The 23,005-nt window shown below is 34.6% G+C and overlaps 1 protein-coding gene across 1 annotated transcript in view; it reads left to right on the forward strand.

The window, feature by feature from the left end:
- The first annotated feature begins 4,406 nt into the window (after window positions 1-4,406).
- Window positions 4,407-23,005, forward strand: part of LOC126838254 (TOX high mobility group box family member 3-like) — an 80,885-nt gene continuing 62,286 nt past the window's right edge. The window contains 1 exon segment of the mRNA XM_050572544.1: window positions 4,407-5,146. Within this exon segment, the coding sequence (XP_050428501.1) occupies window positions 5,078-5,146 (69 nt within the window). The 5' untranslated portion in view covers window positions 4,407-5,077.

Raw genomic sequence — 23,005 nt, forward strand, 5'->3', positions numbered from 1 at the left:
ATGTGCGCAGGTCATTCGCCTTGTTGAAATGAATGTGTTAGTTTTTACGTCATGTACCTACTTTACAATGCACTACAATAGGAATTAAATAGACGTTCATCCGGGGTGATCAACTTATCTGAGTCATTCATGCGGGCCTTGTAACTATCAAGTAATATAGTAATTAAAACATATGTATAAATTTAAAAGATTAATAAAAAAAAACCAAAACTAATTATCAATTCAATTATGAGAATAAACACACCAGTATGCATTATGGATATTTTTAAACGACTTAAATGATATTAATAATTATTCTGGTTTCAAAAGGATCAGGCATAGTATACGAATGGTGAATATAGTGTTGTTGTTTTGCATTCTAAGCGACAATACAATTGAAAATTACAAAAAAACAATGTATATATTTATGTCTTATTAAACAATCCTAATAATAGTAGGTATACTATGCTACATAAAAACAAGTAATAACAGGTTATAAACACAATAAATAAAAACTAAAAAAACACATTTTAAATTACATTACCCATACAACAAAAAAGTATGTTTTGAAATAATTTTAATAATAATAATACATTGAAGAATTATTTTATATTTATTTCATAAAAGTGAAATGTGTAAAAATATTTTTCATTTTGACTGAAAATCAAATATTAACATCATATGTTTCAATGTTATTTCCTAAAAAATTAATTTATTGCAAAATTAATTATTATACAAGAGTTATTTAACAAATATTAAATACTATACCGCTGAATAGATTAAATTTAATATACTAAATTTAATATTTTCTATGTTTATACTTTTAAATATTTTCCACTAGACCACAATATAACATTTAGAAAATACTGTTTGTATTAAATATGATGAACATTTTTCTTGAAACTGTTGAACGACATAATTTTTAAAGATTTACATATAAATGAAATTGAATATTTTTTTTTTAAATGGAACATTATTAAAAATATAAATTTAAGTTATGCAAATTGAAATCTTGTTACATTTCGGCATAATTGTGTACTTGTTAAAAACTATTTTCATATCAAGTATTAATTATTTCCAAGTGTAACATATTCCATCCCAAAAATATGATTTTACATTATAAACATTAAAGAATCATATTTGTTTTTTTATTGTTGCTCTACGACATAAAATACACTTATAATGTATTAAGTAAATGTGTTCTATTTTGCGAGTTGTTTTGTAATTATTATTATATATATTACACGGATACATCACTATGTGAATAATTGACCAATCATACTATTATACTTTTATTGAGAATTATATTAATTATTAAAATATTGTTGGTAAGAAATTTCTAAAGATAAAGAAAAATGTACAATCTAGAATAAATCAAAAAGATAAGTGTTCTTTGTGTATAGTTGCTATAGTAATAGCTATTAATACTAATGAGTTTTGAGAACCACTAATGAGAGATTAGATGTGGTTCGTTCGGCGCCATTAGTATTTTAAAACTACTTACTTTAAATAAAAAATAAAACTACTAAACTTAGTAGTATGACGTTTTGAGGTAGAAAACATTTAATGGAAAGTGAATAATGTTGCCTACGATACAATATACCATTATAGATGGCGGTCAACAGACTCTTTTTGATAATTTAGTTTACCCCGTAGCCTGAGCATATAATTATGATAATATATTAAAAATTAAACTAGTGGTGTTGTAAAAAAAAAATGTATTACCATTATAATAATAATGGTAATAGAAATAACACCTGCATTTTCCTTTTTACAGGTCAATTTGAAATCTCTCATAAGACTGACGCCAGACCTTGATGGGTTTTTTACTTAACGTTATCTCCAACAGACCATCTGTAAAACGTTTGTATAAATAATTCAATGGCAAAAAAGAATTAACTTTTATAAAATGTAAGTGCTTATATTGTTTTCTTTTTCTTTTTATACGCAACGGTGTGGTCGTTGTTTAAGAAAAGTTGTGTGTTTATTAAAACCGAAGAATCTAAAAACCTGCAGTACCTACTTGGGTGTATCGCTTAGATTTAATTAAATTCAAAACCCGAGTGAATTCCAGATTGAATTTGAAAAAGAATTATTATTCCTCGGTGCGCGATAACATTCCTGATTAATGAGATGTGGTGTGTATAGATCCATTGTGATTTGTAATCATATTACATTACTGTAACATTGTACATTATTATTTATCATGGAAACTAAAATGATAATGTTCAAGTAGGAATATCGTATATCATTCGTGCTGTTACAGGCGTAATTAATTTCATTAGAAAACAGCACCAATAATACACTTTTTGAATCCAATTCCATTTACGGTCAAACTATTACACGTTGTATTGTTTGTTTGCTATTAGGTCGTTCCATGCCAAATCACTTGATGTGTGTGCGAGTGGATGTTCTAAATACCTCAAAGTTAAATAACCAAATTTTTGGTTTAAGCCCGGAGAAGTTATAGGCTCGTCAACGTAGCACTAAACAACAAAATTTGAAAAAAATAATTTTCTTACAGCTCTTAGTAAAAATAAGTCTCGAGGTCAAAGTTTAAAATAATTTTTATTTTATTTTTATACATCAAAATGTACTTCTTTGATTCATAATTTGTTTTGAACAATTTTTTTCATTATTTATAAGTAACTTCAATGTTTGGAATTTTACTGAAAAGTGCTATATTGAAGAGCCTATAAGAGCCAATGAGACGTGTCAGAATACAACAATTTTTTCCTTAACTTTTTAATAGAACTATTTGCATAGGATAAATGTAAGTTTAAAGCATTTAGAAAATCCACTCGCACACACATCAGGTGATTCGTCGTGGAATGTGACCCATACAAAACAATATTAAGTCTCCTGAACGCTTTTATACGAATCGCGATTATAATTATTATATAGCGTAATAATAATTATTTTTGTAATAATAAATATTACATACGAATCAGCTGAGTCTTCTTTGAGTATTATATAGTTTCCAAAGCCATCCATCAATACAGTATGTTTTCAATGAAACTATTGTTGTAGCTATAGTAATTTGTTAAAAATTGTAAATTATAAAAACTAATATTTTAAAAATATTCATGTAATCGTTTTAATCGGATCATAAGCGGCTGGGTCTTATTTAGTTTTTCATTAAAGGTAATACTTATGAAAAAAGTGGTTTTAATCAATATTGACCATGTCAATTTATTTTCGGGCTAATTTTTTTAAGTTTCAAGGTATTATTTTGAATTTCTACATAGTTTTTTTAAGAGTAAAAGTCATTTTGGCAGTAGAAAAATGCTTTCACTATGATCAAATTGTAAGACTTTGGCTGGTTCTCTTTCAGTTCTGTTAAAATATAATAATTATATTATATTATTATTGTTGGTCTCTTTACTGCGGGTTATGTTGGAAACAGATTTTCATTTAAGGGGAACAAAAGCCGCCAAATTGTATACAAATAATGACTAAAACGTGAAGTCAATTTCTAAAGTCTACCTAGCCGTTAAAAGAAAAATGATTATAAAGTTTAACATCTCCTTTATAAGGGCTAAAAGGTTTTTCAGTATTAAATGCATATTTTATTTTACGTACAAAAAGTAAAAAATCCGTCATAAACTAAGTAGATTAGTTAAAGAGTTCGTATATATTTACAGAATAGCAATCGAGCCAGGCTTTTTGGTGTAAAACGTCCAAAAAAAAATAGGACGTTTTCAATTGCCTTTAATAACATTTTGAAAATATCATTATATTTGTTTTTTGCTGCGTGTACCTAGTGATGTGGGAAGCGAAAATCCGGATTTTCACAAAAAAAAAAAATGCTTTTTAAGCCACTTCAAAATCGTTTAAGTATTAAATATTATTACAACGTAAAGCTGCGTGTTTAAGTAAAATATTTTTGACGAAATGTAAAATTAAAACAAAACACCTAGAGCAATTTATCGTTAAAGTTAAGGTTTTTTTATCAAAACATTTTACTTGGGTACGCGGCTTTATATTGTAATAGTGTTTTTAACATTATACCAATTTTAAGTGGCTTACGTAGCCTTTTTTTTTTTAAATCAATATTTTTGGGATCAGCGCCAGTGCCGGGCCGGGCGCCGACTTGGCAGGTGTTTATTGTGAAAAATTTCAAAATTACAATTTCACTCTCGGGCGAAACAATTGTTAATGTATGTATTTTTTTCAACGGCATCATTGCCCGAAATCATTGACACTATAACTCGTTGCTCGAAGGAACACTGCTACCGAGTCGAGGGGGACTTGGCCGCGCGCGTGTGTGTGTGTGTGTCTAGCTTGTTCCCTCCCCCTTTTGCTCTGAACGTTACGGCTATTGTGGGTGGATTGTGTGCGCGCGCGCGACAAGCGGCCGCCAGGTTTGCCGTACAGGTGTCGCTTCGGTCGACTTCGGGTCTCGCCGCCGCCGCTCCGGTCCGGTCGCATGTGAGATTCATGTGGTTCGCCCGCACTATTAACCACACGGTACCGAGTTCGACGCGCTCCTCTCGCCGGATGTGCTATTTATTAATTTGATTTACACGGACTAATTATCTATCGTTGTTTTAAATATATAATCGTTCTACGCCAACACGCCGTGTGTATCGAGATTTGTCGTGTGGTACGCGGGCAAACGGATTTTGAGAAAAAAAAAAAAAAAAATTTTAATTATCGTTTTCCAATCACTGTCATCGACAATAATAGTGATTTTTATCGTTTCGTATTTTAGTAATTATAATTTTACATTTCGTCGGTCGAGAGTTCGTCGTTGTTTTACCGTTTCGTTGTTTTATTTTTGATTTTTGTATTTTTTTGTGAATTTAACGTTTACCGGATTTTTTTATTTAAATTTATTTTCACACTAAAAAAACTGTCCGGTGTCGATTTTTTTTTTCGCATACATTCTGTGTCTTACGTTTTTCACTGGATGAGTGAACCGGTGCATTTGTGAGAATATATAATTAAACGTTTTTTTTTCTGATTTCCTTAAAATAACATATATTATCATTATTATTACTGATTTAAGTCCGGTTTTTTATATGTTTTTTAACTCCTGCCCGCGTAAAGTCCTAGGAACGTGCCTAGGACCTCGCTTTGATTGCTAGTGCAAAACATGGAAGCTACTTATTGCATTGGAAACGACGTTGACGTATGCCGAATGTTCGACCAATATTTATATAAGGTACGTCGACCATATAGTTATTATTATCAATATATTTCCTGTAGGCAAATGCAGCCTAGGTATTAATAATTATACAGCTGTCTCGGAGATGAAAACCATCTCCATTTTTTTTTTTTTGTACATCGTTATGACGGATGACGACTGAAAAGTTATTAAAACTCAAAGTAATAAATAAACGATTAGATTATCTATTTGGGATTTGAAATGAAAAAAAAAAATTGTAATTATTCAACGTCTGCACCGGGACCGGGTGGGAACTAAAAGGATGTAAATTACTCGTCAGAACCGGTTTTTACTCTAATGATTAATACGGTACGGTGAAATTAAACACAAAAAGGTTCATTATAAAAATTGATTTCCGATACCTACCAGTAGGTATGTACCCCTAAGACAGCAAACAACGCGTTTAAATTTTGGTTGGATAGTTTTTTTGTAAAAAAAAAAAAAAATAATAAATAAAACAAAGCGTGTACAGTGCTCAGTAACAACGATTAATGAATTAACCACTGTACGCCTGAGCAGGGTCAACCAACCGTGACCTTGGTTGGCCTTGAACCCGACCAGCATCTTCAGACGCTCGCTAGCATTTTAGGCATTCCGTAATATTATATTTTGTAAAAAATTCTATTTAAAAGTCGGCAACGACCATTTACACCGTTATTGTTGTTTTCAGTCCGGTCGAAATCTTACAAAAAAAATTATTATAGTATATTCAATTGTTTTGAGTTTCTCCAACAAATCTGGGCTACATTACCGTATTTTTATATTAGATTTAGCGTCGTGTATAATGTGTCGGCCGTCGAGTAACGTTTCATGAGCGCAATGGCAATACCGACGATGATGCAGTTAAAATTGTATTAACATTATTACTTAAACGGGCGACGAACACCGGTAATTGGCCGGGCAAACACCGTCAATCTATTTCGGCCGAGAAGAAGGGAATCCGATGCCCTTTTAGGGGAGGTGCGCGGACGTGAACGGCGTGGAAAAATTTCCTATCCGCGTCTCGGTGCAATAGAAGAAATTCTTTTGCCCGTTTTTTCCACGGCGAGACGGCCACTGAAAACCGGCTCCATTAACTCTGTACGTACACAAAACATATTATACACACACACACACACTGGCGATGAACACATGTTGTAAACAATTATTCGATTTCTTCTCCACTCCGACTTTGGCAGACGAACACGACCAACTAGCGCACACACACACAATATCACTTAAAGGAAAAAATACTATACGCGTAGAATTACTTACAAAATATCATATAAAATCTAGTCTGTTGTATAATATTCTAAAAAAAAAAAAAAAAAAAAAAATGGATATGATTACATTTACATCTTACCTCCTCGTCCTTTTTCACTCTATCGTTATTTTCTATTGTATGCTAATACACTATCGTTGTTATATATTGTACATAAAATATAAATACCAGCATAGTACATTTTTATTATATATTAGATTGTGTAGAATTTATATTACGGCTACACGATAAGAGATTTAAAAAATAAAGATCCAGAACTATTTGTTAAATCGCTATTGTACTTTATTGCTCGGGGACTTATTGAAAAATAAAATGTAAAAAATGTCAAGTGTAAGCACACGTCATGACCTCTTTTTTTATTTTTTATTTTAATGCATATTTTTTATTGCTCCCGGGCCGAGTGTTTTCTGATTTAATGGTAATAAATGGTGTTCCATCCATGAATACTAATTGGTTCATTACATCTACCGATTTCAATTCATTTTATTTATCTCGTGACATTTTAGATATTCGTAACTAATAAATCGAACCGTTACGTTATTCCTTTTTTTCCTTTTATCCGCCCTCGCCCGGACTTTATCATAATACAATACATAATATATTGCCCGATGACGGTTACGATAACGGCGACAATGCGCTTTTTTAATAATAAAAAAGTAATCGAAATCTACATCACTCCGTCGTGTGTGTGTGTGTGTGCGCTGATCGGCTTAAATATAATCGTTACTGTACAATTACAATTACAAACAAAAATGATTACAATGTTTTTTTTTTATGAGTTCGGCTTTGCCACAGTCACTCGAATAAAATGTGAAAATAAAAAAAAAGTAAACAGTTTGTCAATGTTGATGTTCAAATAAGTAAAACGATTGCCGGTAAGAGGGTATGTATTGGGGTACAATAATAATTATCACCTGTAATTTGTGGACAAACTATGTTAAAGCGTAATTGATTAGAAACGATTCCGTCTCGGCGACAATTTAAATAACAACGTAAATTTATAATAATGATACTCTGTTTTAACATTGGGTTTTGAAACCCCAAAAATCGATTCCGTTGTGGGACGACAGACAGTCAGTTGTCTTTTTCACTCAATCGGAACTCGATGGACGGTGTAACTGAGACGGCAAACGTTTAATTCAATAAAAAAACATAGAAAGAAAATTTGCAATGAAATAATTGTAATAATGTCAAACGAGTGAGTTCGGTGGCGGCCGTTTGTCTCGTCTCCGAGCTTTAATTACGGTTAGTTTCTCAGCTATTGTTGTATTTTTAATTGTTAAAAAATGTGGATGAAAGAATTATTATAATGAAATGCATCATCGAACACAAATTACGATCGTGTCCGACACCGCTGACCTCTTTGCCTGGTTATCGCGTTTATAGATTTTTAAAACTCATCGATTGACCTCAAACCCATTCCCATCAATAATATGGTGGTTACTCAGATTATTGACTGAAATTCTATTCGATTTAATTCAATAAAATTTAATTCTGTACTGATACGGAACAAGGTTAGGTCATTTTATAATGATAAAACACTCGTTAATGATGCGTCCCGTTCTAGTTTTTCTTACCCGCCATTAGGTCCACTGCGTTTCTCGTGTACATTTTATTAAATAAATCTTTTCCAATAACCATGTGTGTACGTGTATTCGGGGGTGGGTTTATCGCTAATGCCCACAATGATGTTGTCTAGATAACAATGTAGGGTCCGGTTTTGGGTCAAACGCAAAGACATCACGGTTGTCGGTAGGTAGCTACGTCAATTTCCATTAAGACAACAAATTGACTTACTCTAATATTTCATTCTCGGTACCTACTCATGAATAATAAACTTGCGTTTTGCCGAAGATCGGCCGGCTGAAAAACGATTAGCTTTAGTTGGACAGATTACGCCTTAGTGTCATCGTAGTTATTAAAAAAACCATTAATCGGAATAATTGCAAAAATAATAACTGTATACTTATTCTGGTAAATGAAACGATAGAAAATATAATTGTAAAAAAAAAAAAAAATTAGCAGCCTATTAACGTTAATCAGAAACGTTTTCCTTCGAGGATGTCTCCGGACATGTACATTGATTCAACTCCTCGGTGTTAAATTTATTTTTGCCCGAATGAGTAGCAACAATACCGCTGTCGATCGAAGTCTCCAAGTTTTCCGCCATCGACACGCCGAGATTCTTTTTGACCATGACCTCGATCAATTGGTTGTCCGGGATCTTTAGACGTTTTGGAGTTTCGCACTTAGACAGTAGCGGCGGATTCGAATTATTCGTCAAACCCAGTTGTTCGATCGCCATCACCGTTTGGCGGACCGGACTAGCCGTATGCTCTGCCTCTGCCATCGGAGTGAACCGTTGTAGGGTTGGCAAATCGTACACTCGAGCCTTTACTAACAACACGGGTTCGGTGTAGTCTACTAGAGAGAAAAAAAAATATCAAAACTAATCACACGAAGATCTTGGAAGTTGCAACGTTTTATTAATCTCTAATGAGGGGACGTGGTTTAGTTTTTATGCAATCGTGTGGCCATATGTGCATGCACGAAGAGTAAAATCCTAACGACAACAGGGTTAAATAAACAATTATTTATTGATCATTAAACCACAATTACTGTTGCGCACTAATATTACACGTTTATGCAAGGGTTAAGTTTAGAACGGTATTTATATACTATTATTACTTGATCTGCCGAACGACCGAATCATTTCCGGTGGGTAACAAGCCAAGCTGGACGACCCGATGGAAGTGTTAAACATGTTATCGAACTAAGGTTGCCTCGACGTCCGATTTGGCTGCAAATATGTATATGAAACAAAATAATATCATGGACTACGAAGAAAAAATATGTTTTAGTAGGGCTTGTCAGATCAACTGTGGGTCGTTGCCCGGCGACACGGATGCTGTTTTCCACAAAGGTCAACAGCTGATGACAACACTGTCCAGGGTGTCAAGGACGTCAAACGAGTAACTGCCCCGAAAAAACATTGCACTGTTTACGCTGTACAACGACACAAACGTTACAAAAATACATTATTGTTCTATTCGATTTGTCCGTCATAAATACTATTATTAATCGGTACGTTATGATGTAGTTTTAAACTTTTTGACAGCATTTTAAAACATAATATTATATATTAGCCGTTTGGGATGTACCATGCTATTTTATGTATTGCTTGGAACTGGAATGCATGCGAGTGTTTGTTCTCGGTAAAATATATTATATTATTTAAAATCGGATTTCGATATTTAGTAAATTCTTACCCGCCCTCGGCCGAATAAGGGGTACATAATATGAACTCGTTGGGTAACCTTTTTATGTGAATTATAATATTTATATGTGAATGTTACCTTAACGTTTTGTTATAATATAATATACTACATGCGATTAGTAGAAAATTACCATACGTGTTCATAGCGAGTAAACAATTTGAAATTCAATTATATTCAAAAATAATTTCTCGTAGCTATTGTATATTCTCATTTTTCTCAACTGTTTGGGGTCGGTCACCCTAATCCTGAGTTTCCACCCATAACGTTCTCACACAAACATCTGCCTTTCTGGTATAAATTACTTATTACTCTTTCATTTAAATTCATCTGCATCTATTCATATTATTGGAATCAGTTTTTGTTGTAAGTATATTATAATATTTGTTTGATAATTTGAAAATTATTCATGTAAAATATTTTAAAAAATATGATATTGGAGTATCTATATTGTTTATAAATGATTCTTTGTCAAAAACTTGATGTAAATAATATTTTGACAGTAATTATAAATTGTTATGAATAGTTTTAAAATAAATTTTACATATTCTCATGTAACCATAATACCCGTGCTCTGATCAAATGATTGTACACGTTTACTACAACTAATTTATATATTTTTGGCTCAAAATAAAAGTAATTAAAAATTGTTAATATTTGTATAAGATATTAAAAATATCCATTTTATCTCTGTGGGACACACATGCTGCACATTATATTCCAAAGTGGTACTGGTAGAATTATGTTCTTACATAAAGACAGATAATTAAATATGTCGGTCTAGCGAGTATATAATAATTAAGCAACAGTAATTTATTTTTAGACACGTGACACATTATCTCATTAAGACTATATTTCTACTGTCTATTAATTGGTCAGTACTTTCGGTTTTCCAGACGACCTTTAGGTTAAGGTAATTTTTATTTTGCACAAATATTGTTAAGCTTTCGAAAGGGAAAAAACTATTTTTTTAACAATGGACTATTGAGAAGTTTTTTTCTACGCCATAATCGTATTATCCTTTTCTTTTCTTATGCACAGTGTTTTCACACGGTCTCGCAATAATTAACGTCCATGATCGATATGACACACTCGCACAGAATCTAGTTTGCATTTCGCAATAAATCCGTTACAATTACTTAATTATTATGTAACATATAATATTATTTTTTAATAAAATATACCGTGTTGCGAGCACAGAAAGTCTCAAAACTTTAAAAATTTGAATTAAACACGTTGTTGCCCATTGATGTTCCAAGTAACACATTATGGGGTAACCGGTGAATAAATCATTTTGAAATAAAGTATTGGGTATTAAACGATAATATATTATTTAAATTATTATTATCCAAACAAATATATTATGTTGAGACGAGAAAAAACTACACCCCGACTTATGATTGTTAGATATAATTAAACAATCCGGAAAACACTGTATAGGTACGTCCCGCCGCCATGTAACAGCTTAAAGATTATATTGTAAATTATGGCAGACGATTATTTTCTTTCACGTTCAATATATTAATATTATTATGTCGTCCTCCTCTTACCCCGGAGTAATAATTATTTGTATTTTCCCCTATACTTGTTGTTGTTATTAGTATTTTTATTTTTTTTAATAGCGCTATAAATCTTCCGATGAAAATTATATAGGAACACGGTCCAAATGAGAGGAATACACAATATACAATACAACATACGCCCACTTCAGAAACAATGACAACAACGCCAAAGCCTATTGTTTATATACGTGTATGTATGTACACGTCTCTTCCCTTTAGTATCTCTACCCTTTTGCATGTCGCTTCTCTGAAATATATTGGATTTATAGCCATGTTTTTGCGTGCATTCGTTTGGCACCCGCGTGTGGTTACGTTACGGGTATGTTAATATATGCATTGTAGTCTAAGTCCGACCAAAATAATTATTCTACAACCAATTCGGAAACATTTAGTATTATGTACAACGAATTTCGTTCCCGGTTAACCGTTTATTGTTTTGGGGTTTACTCTTTGGGCTACGATCAAGTACAGATGAACGCCACGTAGGCGTTGTTGTTTTTTTTCTTCAATAGTGTTAAAAAATATTATAATATACATAAATGCAACAACACTTGCACGTGTTTATCTTCTACTTCAATAGCGTTATTCGTTTAAGTGGTTTCCAGACAAACAACACTTGGAACATTTAAAAAACATTTTTTCAACATATTTTAACTCTAGGTAGGCATTCAATTATTATTCCAATAGAGTCTCGAATCGTTGCAAAATAACGACAACTTTTTTCATTACTTTTGTGGATAATCACACGTAACAACAATACTAATAACATTATAAATAGATGTTGTTATTTTAAGTGTTTTCGGTCAGTAATGGTGTTTTGTTAACGCACTAACAACACACATACATTACGATTTAGTCATTTTCAATAAGTGCCTATTTTGTGACTACATTATCGCGTTTTATATTATGATCATTAGTTTTTTTAACGTTAATTGGTGAAAGTAGACCATTCAATAGACAGTTAGAATCTATACACGTAAAGTAAGGTCGACAACGAACATATATAATATGTAGCTGTCAAGTCACTAGCGTCAGCACAGAATGCTGTGGCCCAAAATTATTCTCAAATCTCATTTAAACCGACATGAATAATGACCGCGGTATTATATTTGTCTATTACACGTGGGCGAACGCTAGAATAAACGTTGAAACCAGAATAAATATATAAGGTCATGTAAATGTGTGGCACTAATAGAATTTGCTTGTTTTTAAATTTGTTTTTTTTTTTCATTTATATAAAATTAGTACGATTTCGGTCCCTAGAATTATTTTATTTCCGTTAACAGGCCATATTATAAAATTACCTACAGTATTATATTGTTTTATATTATGACATGAAAATATGTGTAAGAGGGAGAGAGGGAAAGGTGTTGTTTTAACTTTACATATTTTAGTATGCATAAAGTTTTTAAACATAAATGACTCTTCCCATTATAGTGCATAATATAATATTAGTATTGTGTTATATGATGATTAATGCCGGTGTATAATTTCTAATAAAAAGTAACATCATGACTGTGGCGCGCAGTTGTCCATTAAGGAAGTAATAATTTTTGTTTCAAATGCAAAAAAGAAAAAAAAAAGTAACAAAATATAAACAGCACAAATTACAATTTAATTGATATTTATTGGCATAATTACACGACGGAGATAGAGAGTAGAAACAGTGTAACAATGTCGTTATTGCATCAACTAAGTGGTCATTTCTAAATGTCTTCTCAGGGTTGTTTCAATTAGGCAAGTCGTTGAACACAGTCTTGGTGGACCTAATGCGCGTGTCACACGGCATCGGCTATAATGTGTACTTGGACGTCATACACCATTGGCCCCCACGGCTATGGAATAAATAGAGGGAAAGTCAGTTTTCCATTGAGACATAAAATTTCCTCCCGTTGGCTTTTCCCGAATAATTGTTCACATCATAATTATTACTATTACAGCCGTAAAGCATGTATGATGTAGATCTTGATTTTCATTGTGTGAATATATTATTGAATCCTTGAAATTCGAAAAGCGACAGAGCAGAGTAAATACACGAAACATCTGCACCTGTTGTTTTGTTCGACGAGCAGATCTTCTATGCGGTGATGACAATTATTCTCAAATAGTATAATAGCTGTACCTATACTTTTTAAAGCCAATATCTTTGCGTTTCTAATTGCCCGTGAAGTTTTGTTGAGTTATTCAAAGACAAAAATATGTATTATTCTGAAAAAAATGTGGATGACACACACTCGAAGAATGAGAAGAGTGCTACAGTGACCGTTATTAAACGGTTGGGCGATAATAATGCACATATAGGAATTTCCAGACTGAACTTTGTTGAACTCTGTACGGCGTTAACGGCGGAGCCATGTCCAACGCTACAGGAGCTTAGACAATTTTGAATTTAAGCGGTTGTTAAGAATCAAAAGTTTTCTGATCAAATTCCGCATGGTACGTTTTTCTAAAACAGTTTGACGTATTGTCGCGGTCAATAATGTTTGTTAAGTATGTATGTTTGTTATCCTTTAAGTTTTAACCCGCGCCTGTACCTGTTGGCAAATTAAAATGGTCACTGACAGAGTTCCGGGCAGTGTAGCCGCGTACATGTAGCGTTTTAAATAATAATCGAACACATTGTAAATGGAATATTTACCAGACCGTCTTAGATCTAAGACCACGGCGTCCGACCGGCGTGGTCGTCGAGGGTTGGATAGACGCCAGATGGCCACGCGCGAGACACGGTACGCGATCGTACGCTGCAACAACAACAGGTGACGATCGTCGTGGAGGGGACGAGGGTGATCGGTGCACGGCTCGTGTTAACAAATTGGCCGGCCCAAAAAAAAAAAAAAACACACGATATTAAAGAAGAATATTATCGAGGTGGTGTAGATTCAAGTATACAACAGCAACAGCACAGCAGCAGCAGCAGCAGCCTACGTCTCTCGCGCATTGCCGGTCGTAGCCACCGGGTTCGCGGGTGGCCCCGAGAGTGCGGCGGATTACCTGCGTGCCAGACGGACGGCTTTTTTCTCTCATCCCCTTCGGCACGCCGCACCTCCCCTCCGACCGCGCGTTCGACATCGTGTCGTCTGTCCCCGCACACTTACACTACCCTCCTATCTCTCTCTCTCTCTGTCTCTTTCTCTCTCTTTTCACCTTTCCCCGTCGAGCTAACGGCTCACGAGAGTGATAATAACGCCATGGACCCCCAAAGGTGAATCGACTACGATTTCAACAAACTCCAACGACCCACCCCAACAGTGCGTTTTACGAGGTCACGGTCTCTCCGTGCAGTCACTACACGAGTAACCGCGTACGCGACATAATCATATACAGTGTAACAACGTTACACTAGGTATGGTGCGAAATTCCATTTTCGCCGACCGTCGACGGCACGTGCACGAGAAAACGTTACCGGAAGTAATACACGGATCACCTATGCATTATCACCTTGAGCAACGTTTGTCCACCGACAACGCGTCCAGTGATCAGGAAGAAAGGCAGCTCGGACCAGCCAAATCCTCTGAATAACCCGATATAAAAAAAAAAAAAGAAAATTAAAAAATCGCTAGGGAGTTAAAACGGCATTCATTCCAACCCTTGTTCGCGAACTTGATATCTTTAAGCACGTATAACAAGTATGTGATGAATAATGATTGGTTGAAATTCACATTTATACTTAAAATTCATGTATATGGCGTGCATTATTGCATTAGTATTTATTATAAGAGCCAAAATTACTTTACATTGGATTTCGCAATGCTATGTGGACACTTCAAGGACTTAAATACCCTGAACTAAACTAACCCCGTATAAACAGATCATTCAATCTCAGTTTATATCCTGTTGATTATCTGACCTTATGCGTCTGTTGTTTGCTAACCAAACCTACCGGTTTTGAAAATATTATGGGAGTGGTGTTTATTGAAATTCATACAGATGGTTAATCTGATTATAAATAGAAATCTGTATGTGTTGTCTAATTTATCTAGATATATACCACAACATATATAAAATATACGGAAGATTTATTAACGAGCGTTTTTTTTTTTTAATTACGAAGAAATTACATTGTTCTCAGAAGTCGGAACCTTTGATTTTTTAATTAATAATAGTTTGTTATCAACAACACTAGTGACGTACTCTTAAGACCACCGTAAAATTATATTAACCATTTTCACCTTGATAACAAGCAATTGATTCCTCGATTACTGTAAAATGTACACTAAAACATGATTAATCCTTTTTTGCAAGTTTCGAATTTTAACCTCCATAATAAACCATGCAGGTAACTGTTGCAGAGTGCGGGTTTTGTACCGTTGCGGGTAAGGTACAAGGGTGGTACGTGGGTTTAAACCCCCCCACATCCTTTTGGACGTCTCGCTTTTTTTTATGTTCATCAAAAATATTTTTGTTTTTATTTTTCCTCGATATTGCCGAGTAAAGATAATCAGTGATTTTCTGAATACAATGTTTGTTTAATTAATACCTAATTTGTTTTATTATTCACATAGACATTGCACTATAGTCGACACTTTGTCACCATCGCACGCACACAATAGTAATCATAATATATCCTACGCCCAGCATGGTTTCTTTCACGGTTTGTTAGCTTCCCCGCGGACCCGACCGTTTTGGTGCTCGACGGAGAACGTTCTGCCATTTAAAATACCTCGATTGCGGTACACCAATTTTTTGAAAAATTATATAAAAACAAACAAGTTGTACTTTTATAGGCCACAAAAAAAAAAAAGGTTTCTGCATGACCGCAGGAGAGAGAGACGAGATCAAAAACTGTCGTTAATAATGTACAGGTGTGGATTATATTAATAATGTGTACGATATTGAATAACATTGTCGAACAACAATAATTGTCGGCGGTCCTTTGTCGGTGCAAAATTATTTGACTCTGGTCGAGTGGGGAGTGCAAATGATCAAAAAAAAACATCATTAATAATTTGATTCTATTTTTCTCTCTTTGCCCCCCCCCCCCCCAAATGGCTTACAACAACTGTGACGTGTTCTCATCCCCCGGAACACAATAAGCCATTACGCTGTGATAAATTGGAGTGGAAACCAGTTGGTTGTGAAGACCCTCCGGTTCTTTTGCAGCGACTACGACAAAGAAATTAAAATTATTTTAGTTGTGTTTTGATCATTTACAAAACATAAGGCCCAAATAAAATACATCCCTTATAAGTTAACGATTTGAAGTACCTATTTCATGTTTTCAAAAAGTGTTCATTAGGTACAAGTAGGTACTGATTGAATTTTATTTTTCTGAATGTTAAAAAAAAATGTTCTTCTATACGTAGATTTTATCATAAACCAGCATGATAACGACTTAACAATAAATATGTATTTATATATACACATATATGTAGTCGAATAATTTTGTATTTTCGACAAAAGTTTTTTATGCGAATATTATTGAAATTTTAATTCGAATTCTTGGCATTTTTAGCTTTTTTTTTTTATTGTTGTGATGTAATATTTTATTTTCAAATAACTGAGCTCAAATATAATTACTAGCAGAATGTCGAGAATGTAAGTAAATTATACCTCGAATTTCGCGAACTCAGCAATGTAATATGCACGCGACCATTCAAACTAATTGGTTTTATTCACATGTACGTATATATGTTACTTCAAAATTTTTAATTAAAAATAGTAACTTCCTCTTTCAATATTAAACGAATTATATGTTTGTGGTGTTGAATGAGCACAATAGAACTCTTCATTAGATTTGGTTAACTATAAAATAATGATATGTAGACAATAATAGTAATTATTATTATTACTCAAGCTAAATGTGGACGTTCAATTAAAACTTAATAATAGAAATTACAATATTGGTTTTGTTTTGTATAAGAATAATATAAACATCAAAATTATCAATTATATTATATTGATCCATTAATAACAATTGTTTATCAAAAATCAATTATTGTTTATGGTAGATCAAACGCTATGTTTATAATTTTGTATATATATATATATAGTATACCAAACGTCATGATGTTTATAAATTCCTATATATACTTTAATTTGTAAGCATAAACTAATGGTTATCTTTTCAATCGGGTTTTTCATAGATTTCATACACATTGTTTAATTATTCTTTTAGTTTTTTTTTTTACTCTATAATTATTTTTAAAAATATATGAAATTTTCCTATTGTCATTATGATTCGATTGGAAACTATTCAAAACTAAATAATATGTTAAATTTTTGTTCAAACTAAATAATATAAGCAATAGCACGCCGTTGTCACGAAAGAAACATATTTTTCGTAAAATTACAAAGAATTCGATTCCTAGTGTATAATATTTCAACGCAACAAGATTATAATATCTATTACTTATTTCGCAACGTTGTATACTCTCACGAACTTTCATGAATAAATATAAAATGTGCTTTCATCATAAATTGTTGATACCTTTAAGTTTATACAATTGCATATTTTAAATTTTAAATAGCATATTAAAAGTGCATATTTAAGTAGTATTTAGAGCATAAATACATATTTTACCGATGCAAATGCCGTTAAGGGGGTTTTCGTAGTATTTAAATTCTCTATCTCTGCTCTCCCTCGGTTCACCTTTTTATTCTTTCTCCGGTGGTCGTCCATTTTTGACTCGACTTGCCAAAATCGTTTCTAAAACTGGAGTGAATACCGTTAGGTAGTCTTTTTTACCCCATCATTATTAATAAACCAACGCTCGAGTCTGGCCAACGCACACGTATTTGCCGTTAATACAATAAATCGTAATTAATTATTTCCCCACAGACAGAGAGCACCCATTCGTTTGTGCAACACTACTGAAAAAAATTATTTATATTTCACCTCACCGTCGGGGCTCTGTTTTGTAATAATTATGTTTTTTTTCTTTCTATCAAAGCGCTTCTAGTGCGTTCTCGTGCGGTCCTCGAGGGAAATCAATTCGAAACCGTTCATCTAGGCCGTCAGTGATTAGTGTAAAGTATTATTTCGCCAAATTCGAGCGAGCACGCGGGACAATTTTTTCACCCTCTATCGAGATGGTCGTTTTACTGTTAACGTAGTGACCGCTTGCCGTCCTGTGGTAGTTTCACATTTGATGCGATCGGTTACAAAAGATTAAGTATTGACGACTTTCTCTAGAATTCCTAGAACGACACTCTGGTCGGATTCGCAGTAGTCCATAACGAGCAGCCCGTGTGTCGCCGGACGATGGTCGTCAGTAATGTACGGTCAAGGAGACTATTTCGCATTCATAACCTCAATCGTCGATATCCATCAAAACGGCAGAAGACTTGCACATTTACAAAAAAAAAAAAAAAAAAACTTGTCGGTCACACACACACACACACAACAACGTTTGTCGTCGGCTATTCGTTTCGTTATAGATGTATTTTAATAAATTCGGCGTGCGGCGATTAAACCTTACCCGGATGTACGACTAATATTCCACCGTTATGCATAATAATATTCTATAATGTGTTTCTACACGCGTCCAAGTCACACAGTCCGCACTCGCCTTCTCTGTGGAAAAGTAACCGTTAGTTTTTGTACGGCGTTTAGTAAAAAATTCCGATTTCAATTGAATTTATTTATTTTTTCCTTTATTTTTTTTTTCTTTCATACTTATTATACATATTACTCGCGATTCGTTACGCGCCGCTTACGAATGTATGTACACTGCTAAATATAGAATTTCCATAACAATTTACTCCAGAACCGTATCCGGATTGGTCGCGACCGATTGTGAGTTTGTTGTATTTTTTCGCCGTTTTCTTTTGCTCTTTCCTTTTGACGTTAAGCGTAAAATACATTTTTATTTCGAGAACTTTATGCAATATTCATTTGTCAGTCTGAAAAACAAACATAACACTCCTAACCGTATTGTGTTACTGATATATTTGGTACGACGCGAAATAGATATTAGAGGGGTTTCGACGGAGAAACAAAGATAAACTCGAGAATATATTTATATTTCACTTGGCTTTTCTTATCAACTGTTTAACATTAAAATACTTGTTGAAAACCATAAGCACCGGTTCTATAGTTATTCGAGTATTATCTGTGTGAGCAACAAGACGTGGTAACAGCTCCAGGGAAAGGAAAAAAGAAAGGATTTGTTTCATTTTCTCTCAGTTGTGCTTTTAAGCCAAACAAGGTACTGCGACTGTCCACCGAATCAACTGTATACGGCTTTCCGAATGTTTATTTGTAGTCTTAGTCGTAGCTCAATGGAAACTATCAAATCATTCGGATAACACGAAATCGGCAAATAAGATGTAAAAAAAAACGTGGTGTCGTTTTTCCACAGTCCAGGTTTTTCAGGGTCATAGACACGGGCGGAAAACATTTCCACATGAATTTGTAGCCTATACAAAAAACGCAATGGGCAAATGGCCCGAAAAGTGTTGTGCAGAGATTTTTTCCCGTACGCAGGAAACGCCAGAACACTACACTATCAGCGCCACACAACAGTAAATTATTATTAACAGTGTAGAAAAATGTAGAATATCTATGGCGCTGCCGGCGGTGTGTTGTCGTTGTAACAGTTGTTAGTTTATAATTTGTCACCCATATGTATTATAAGTTTGATGAATGCGGGCTCATTAAACGGGAATTTATGTAAACGGCCGAGCTCTCTTCTACGACTACAATGGACGTATAACTAGCCTCGTGGCTCCGTGGCGTACAGACAACCGACGCACAGCTCCGGAGTCGTCATCGACGTTGTTACGATGCAATAATCTTAACCCATTGAAAATTATTCAGTTACTTCATGGCCCATCACAGTCGGCTTGAATGTAATAATGCGTGTGACGAAGCAACGTAGTAAAAACGTGGGCGTCGATCGTTTCAAGTTCATTACTGTATGACCCGCAGCCAGCCGTAGGTAGCTCGGTGCGCGCCTGCGTCGAAGCAAAACTATGGGAACGACACACACCGGTGCTTGTGTTTTAGTTAAGTAAACGATTTGTTATGCGGTGTTATTATGAAAAACGGAATGGAATCCACGACGTCAGCGCCGATATTGTTGTCGTCCCAAACGCGTAAAAGCCACCGCTAAATTTGCCAAGAAAACGATTAAACGTTTCAGACCTGCTGGCAATAATTAACGATTTTCCAAGAAGTATAATGTCATTCCACTCGCCTAAATAATATTTCACCGTTTGTTACTGTTACGACACACAATACACGAAACTCCAACGGGACCGGGTAATAGGAGAGAGAGAGAGAGGGAGAGACGAGAAGAATATTATGCGGTACACGATAATTATTATTATTCCACCGCACTAGACGTCTCGGCTTTTTCAGCACAAAACCAGCGCGGGACATACCGTACCAAACGACACATAGAAAAGTGGTAATAATATTGTACTTTAAAGATATATACACGTTACCGATAATATTTTCGTATTCTTTTGCGGGGAAAAGGTAGGTGGTCGGACGGAAGACATAATAATATAACACTGTTGTGGTACAGAGAGTACGCGGGAAGGGACACTGCAAAATATTTTCTTAATAAACGCGTTGCGGACACACAGGAAAATCGTTTATCCGCTATGACAACCGTGTAAAAATGGAAATTATACGCTTGCAATTAAAATACTGTATTTTTTGTTCATGTTTTTCTTTTTATATAGATATACACCTCGCACGTCGGTGTATGCAAGCAAGATAAACGGTGTCGCCATAATACGTACGTCACCCGCTTGTTAACATTGTTAAGTAACGTCCACGGTACTGCGATATTTCATAAGTTCATATTATATTCCTCGCGAACTCTTGTTTTTTATGATAAAAAATAATTACTATCGATGGACCGTCACGTGGGCATAACCGAACAAATATAGCCGTTTGGTTTCCGATAGTCTTGAGCGTTGTTGTTGTCGCTTTTGACAAATTCTATTAAACCAGCAGAGAATAGCGTTAGGTAGGGTAGATGACCGTATATCTTAGTAATTGTTGATCCAAATTCGATGGCACCCACAAATCAAACCGCAAATACTTTATCAGCCCACACGACTCGCGTTGTTCTTGCCGAGAGGACTGCTAAACGTCGGCGGTGTAGGTACTTAGGAATAGAAGCAAGTGGTGGTTTGTCTCCCAAAACTATAGCGTGGGTTCGATTGGGACGAGAGAGTATAGTCCTTAGTGTATTTCTAGAAAAAGCAGATGTACACGATACGTAAACCACATGTAGCAATAACGTGAGCACTGACTTAATGCTACTACTAAACATAATAAACTATAGACAGCTTTGCGCCACCGACTGTTAATGAAGACGCGTGGCTTCTGTACAATGCATATTATTATTTCAGACAGTATATTTAGAACGCCACGCTCAAAAGTGTGGATACCGAATGATAACAATATCATCTTGAGAAGACAGGCGATTTTTCAAAAGGGTTTTCTCGTTTGATGTTATCGAGTGCGACTTAAACGCGATACTCGAGACGGCCTTAGCAAAAAGGACTTATTGTAAAATGTGGTACGCAATAATATTATTATTCGATCACAAGAACGGTCAATAGTTTCTGTTTTTGTAATTAACATCGAACGAGTCACGACAACGCGTTGATTCGTGTCGTGCTGTTACCATTGGAGTAGTCTTAAAAATCATATCGTTACATCATTTTTTTCTTAATACTGGTTTCTTTTCAACTGTTTTGATCTGTTCACTGATAAGATTGCGAACGCACGAGTCTTTATCATAGAACATCAGCAAGGGATACTGGTCCACAACTTGGTCCGACACAAGCGTCAATAGGTTCGTGATAACAAGCGTTCCGGCATTTAGCATCATGTTAGCACCGAATCGCCAATCTCGATTATCATTGATGTGTTCGTCTGATCCTCGAGAGTGGTATTTTGAAACCCGGTTGCTGCTATCGTGACCGCCGCCTTGGTGGTGGTGGTGGTTTTAAACCACATACCGATCCCACAGGAATTTCACACACACACACACAGAGTAACAAAGCCATTAAACACCGTCGTGGCTTATTACAATGTACGTTGTATATTTCGTGTTGGCCGGTTAATGTGCGACTAAAACACTGTCGTGTAACGTATCAATAATAATATATATATTATAATAGCCATTTGGTTTCCACGGATTGGATAATATCGTTATTAGGATTTCCATTGGGGGTGGGGGAGGGGGGTAGGTGTACGGTCGGGGAGGATACGACAAGGGTGGGAGAGCTTGATGCTGTGCCGCGAAAACGGGGGCGGGGGAAGGGTTTAAGAGTTGCTGGTAATTCTCATATTTTACGTCCGGGGCATAATGCGTTCGTATGATAAACTGCCCATAAACCAGCCAATGGAGGCAAACATCCTTGCGAGATTTGAATAGACTATTACAAATGTTGTAAAAACGCGTTTTACGATGTCGTTCCTCGCGTTATTTATAACTACGAAAATGAAAATACTTCGGTAGCTTATATTCAAACCCTCCCGCCGCCATTCATCTTGACTCTTGTTATGCCTTTTTTCTTTTTTTTTTTTTTTCAGTAATACCACCGTAAATATATATTGCTATTAGATTTTTAGCTTTTTTTTTTTTTACTCGTCTTGCATTATCTAGAAAATAATTTAGTTGGATTTTCGTCCAAAGCAATTTGCACGCGCAAGCCAAATATTCGTTTGTAATTCAACGGTTTCGCCGAATTGTTGTTAGGTCAACGATTCAAACTGATAAACCCGACATTTTAAGGTCATTATATTCTATTTGAGGATTAATTAATTGATTAATTTATAATTATAACGGCG

This window comes from Adelges cooleyi, unplaced genomic scaffold (genome assembly GCF_023614345.1).
Source record: "Adelges cooleyi isolate 19-005CV unplaced genomic scaffold, UGA_ACOO_1.1 ACOO_flye_CR_arks_rails_tigmint_CR_PRNA_30, whole genome shotgun sequence".
NCBI lineage: Eukaryota > Metazoa > Arthropoda > Insecta > Hemiptera > Adelgidae > Adelges > Adelges cooleyi.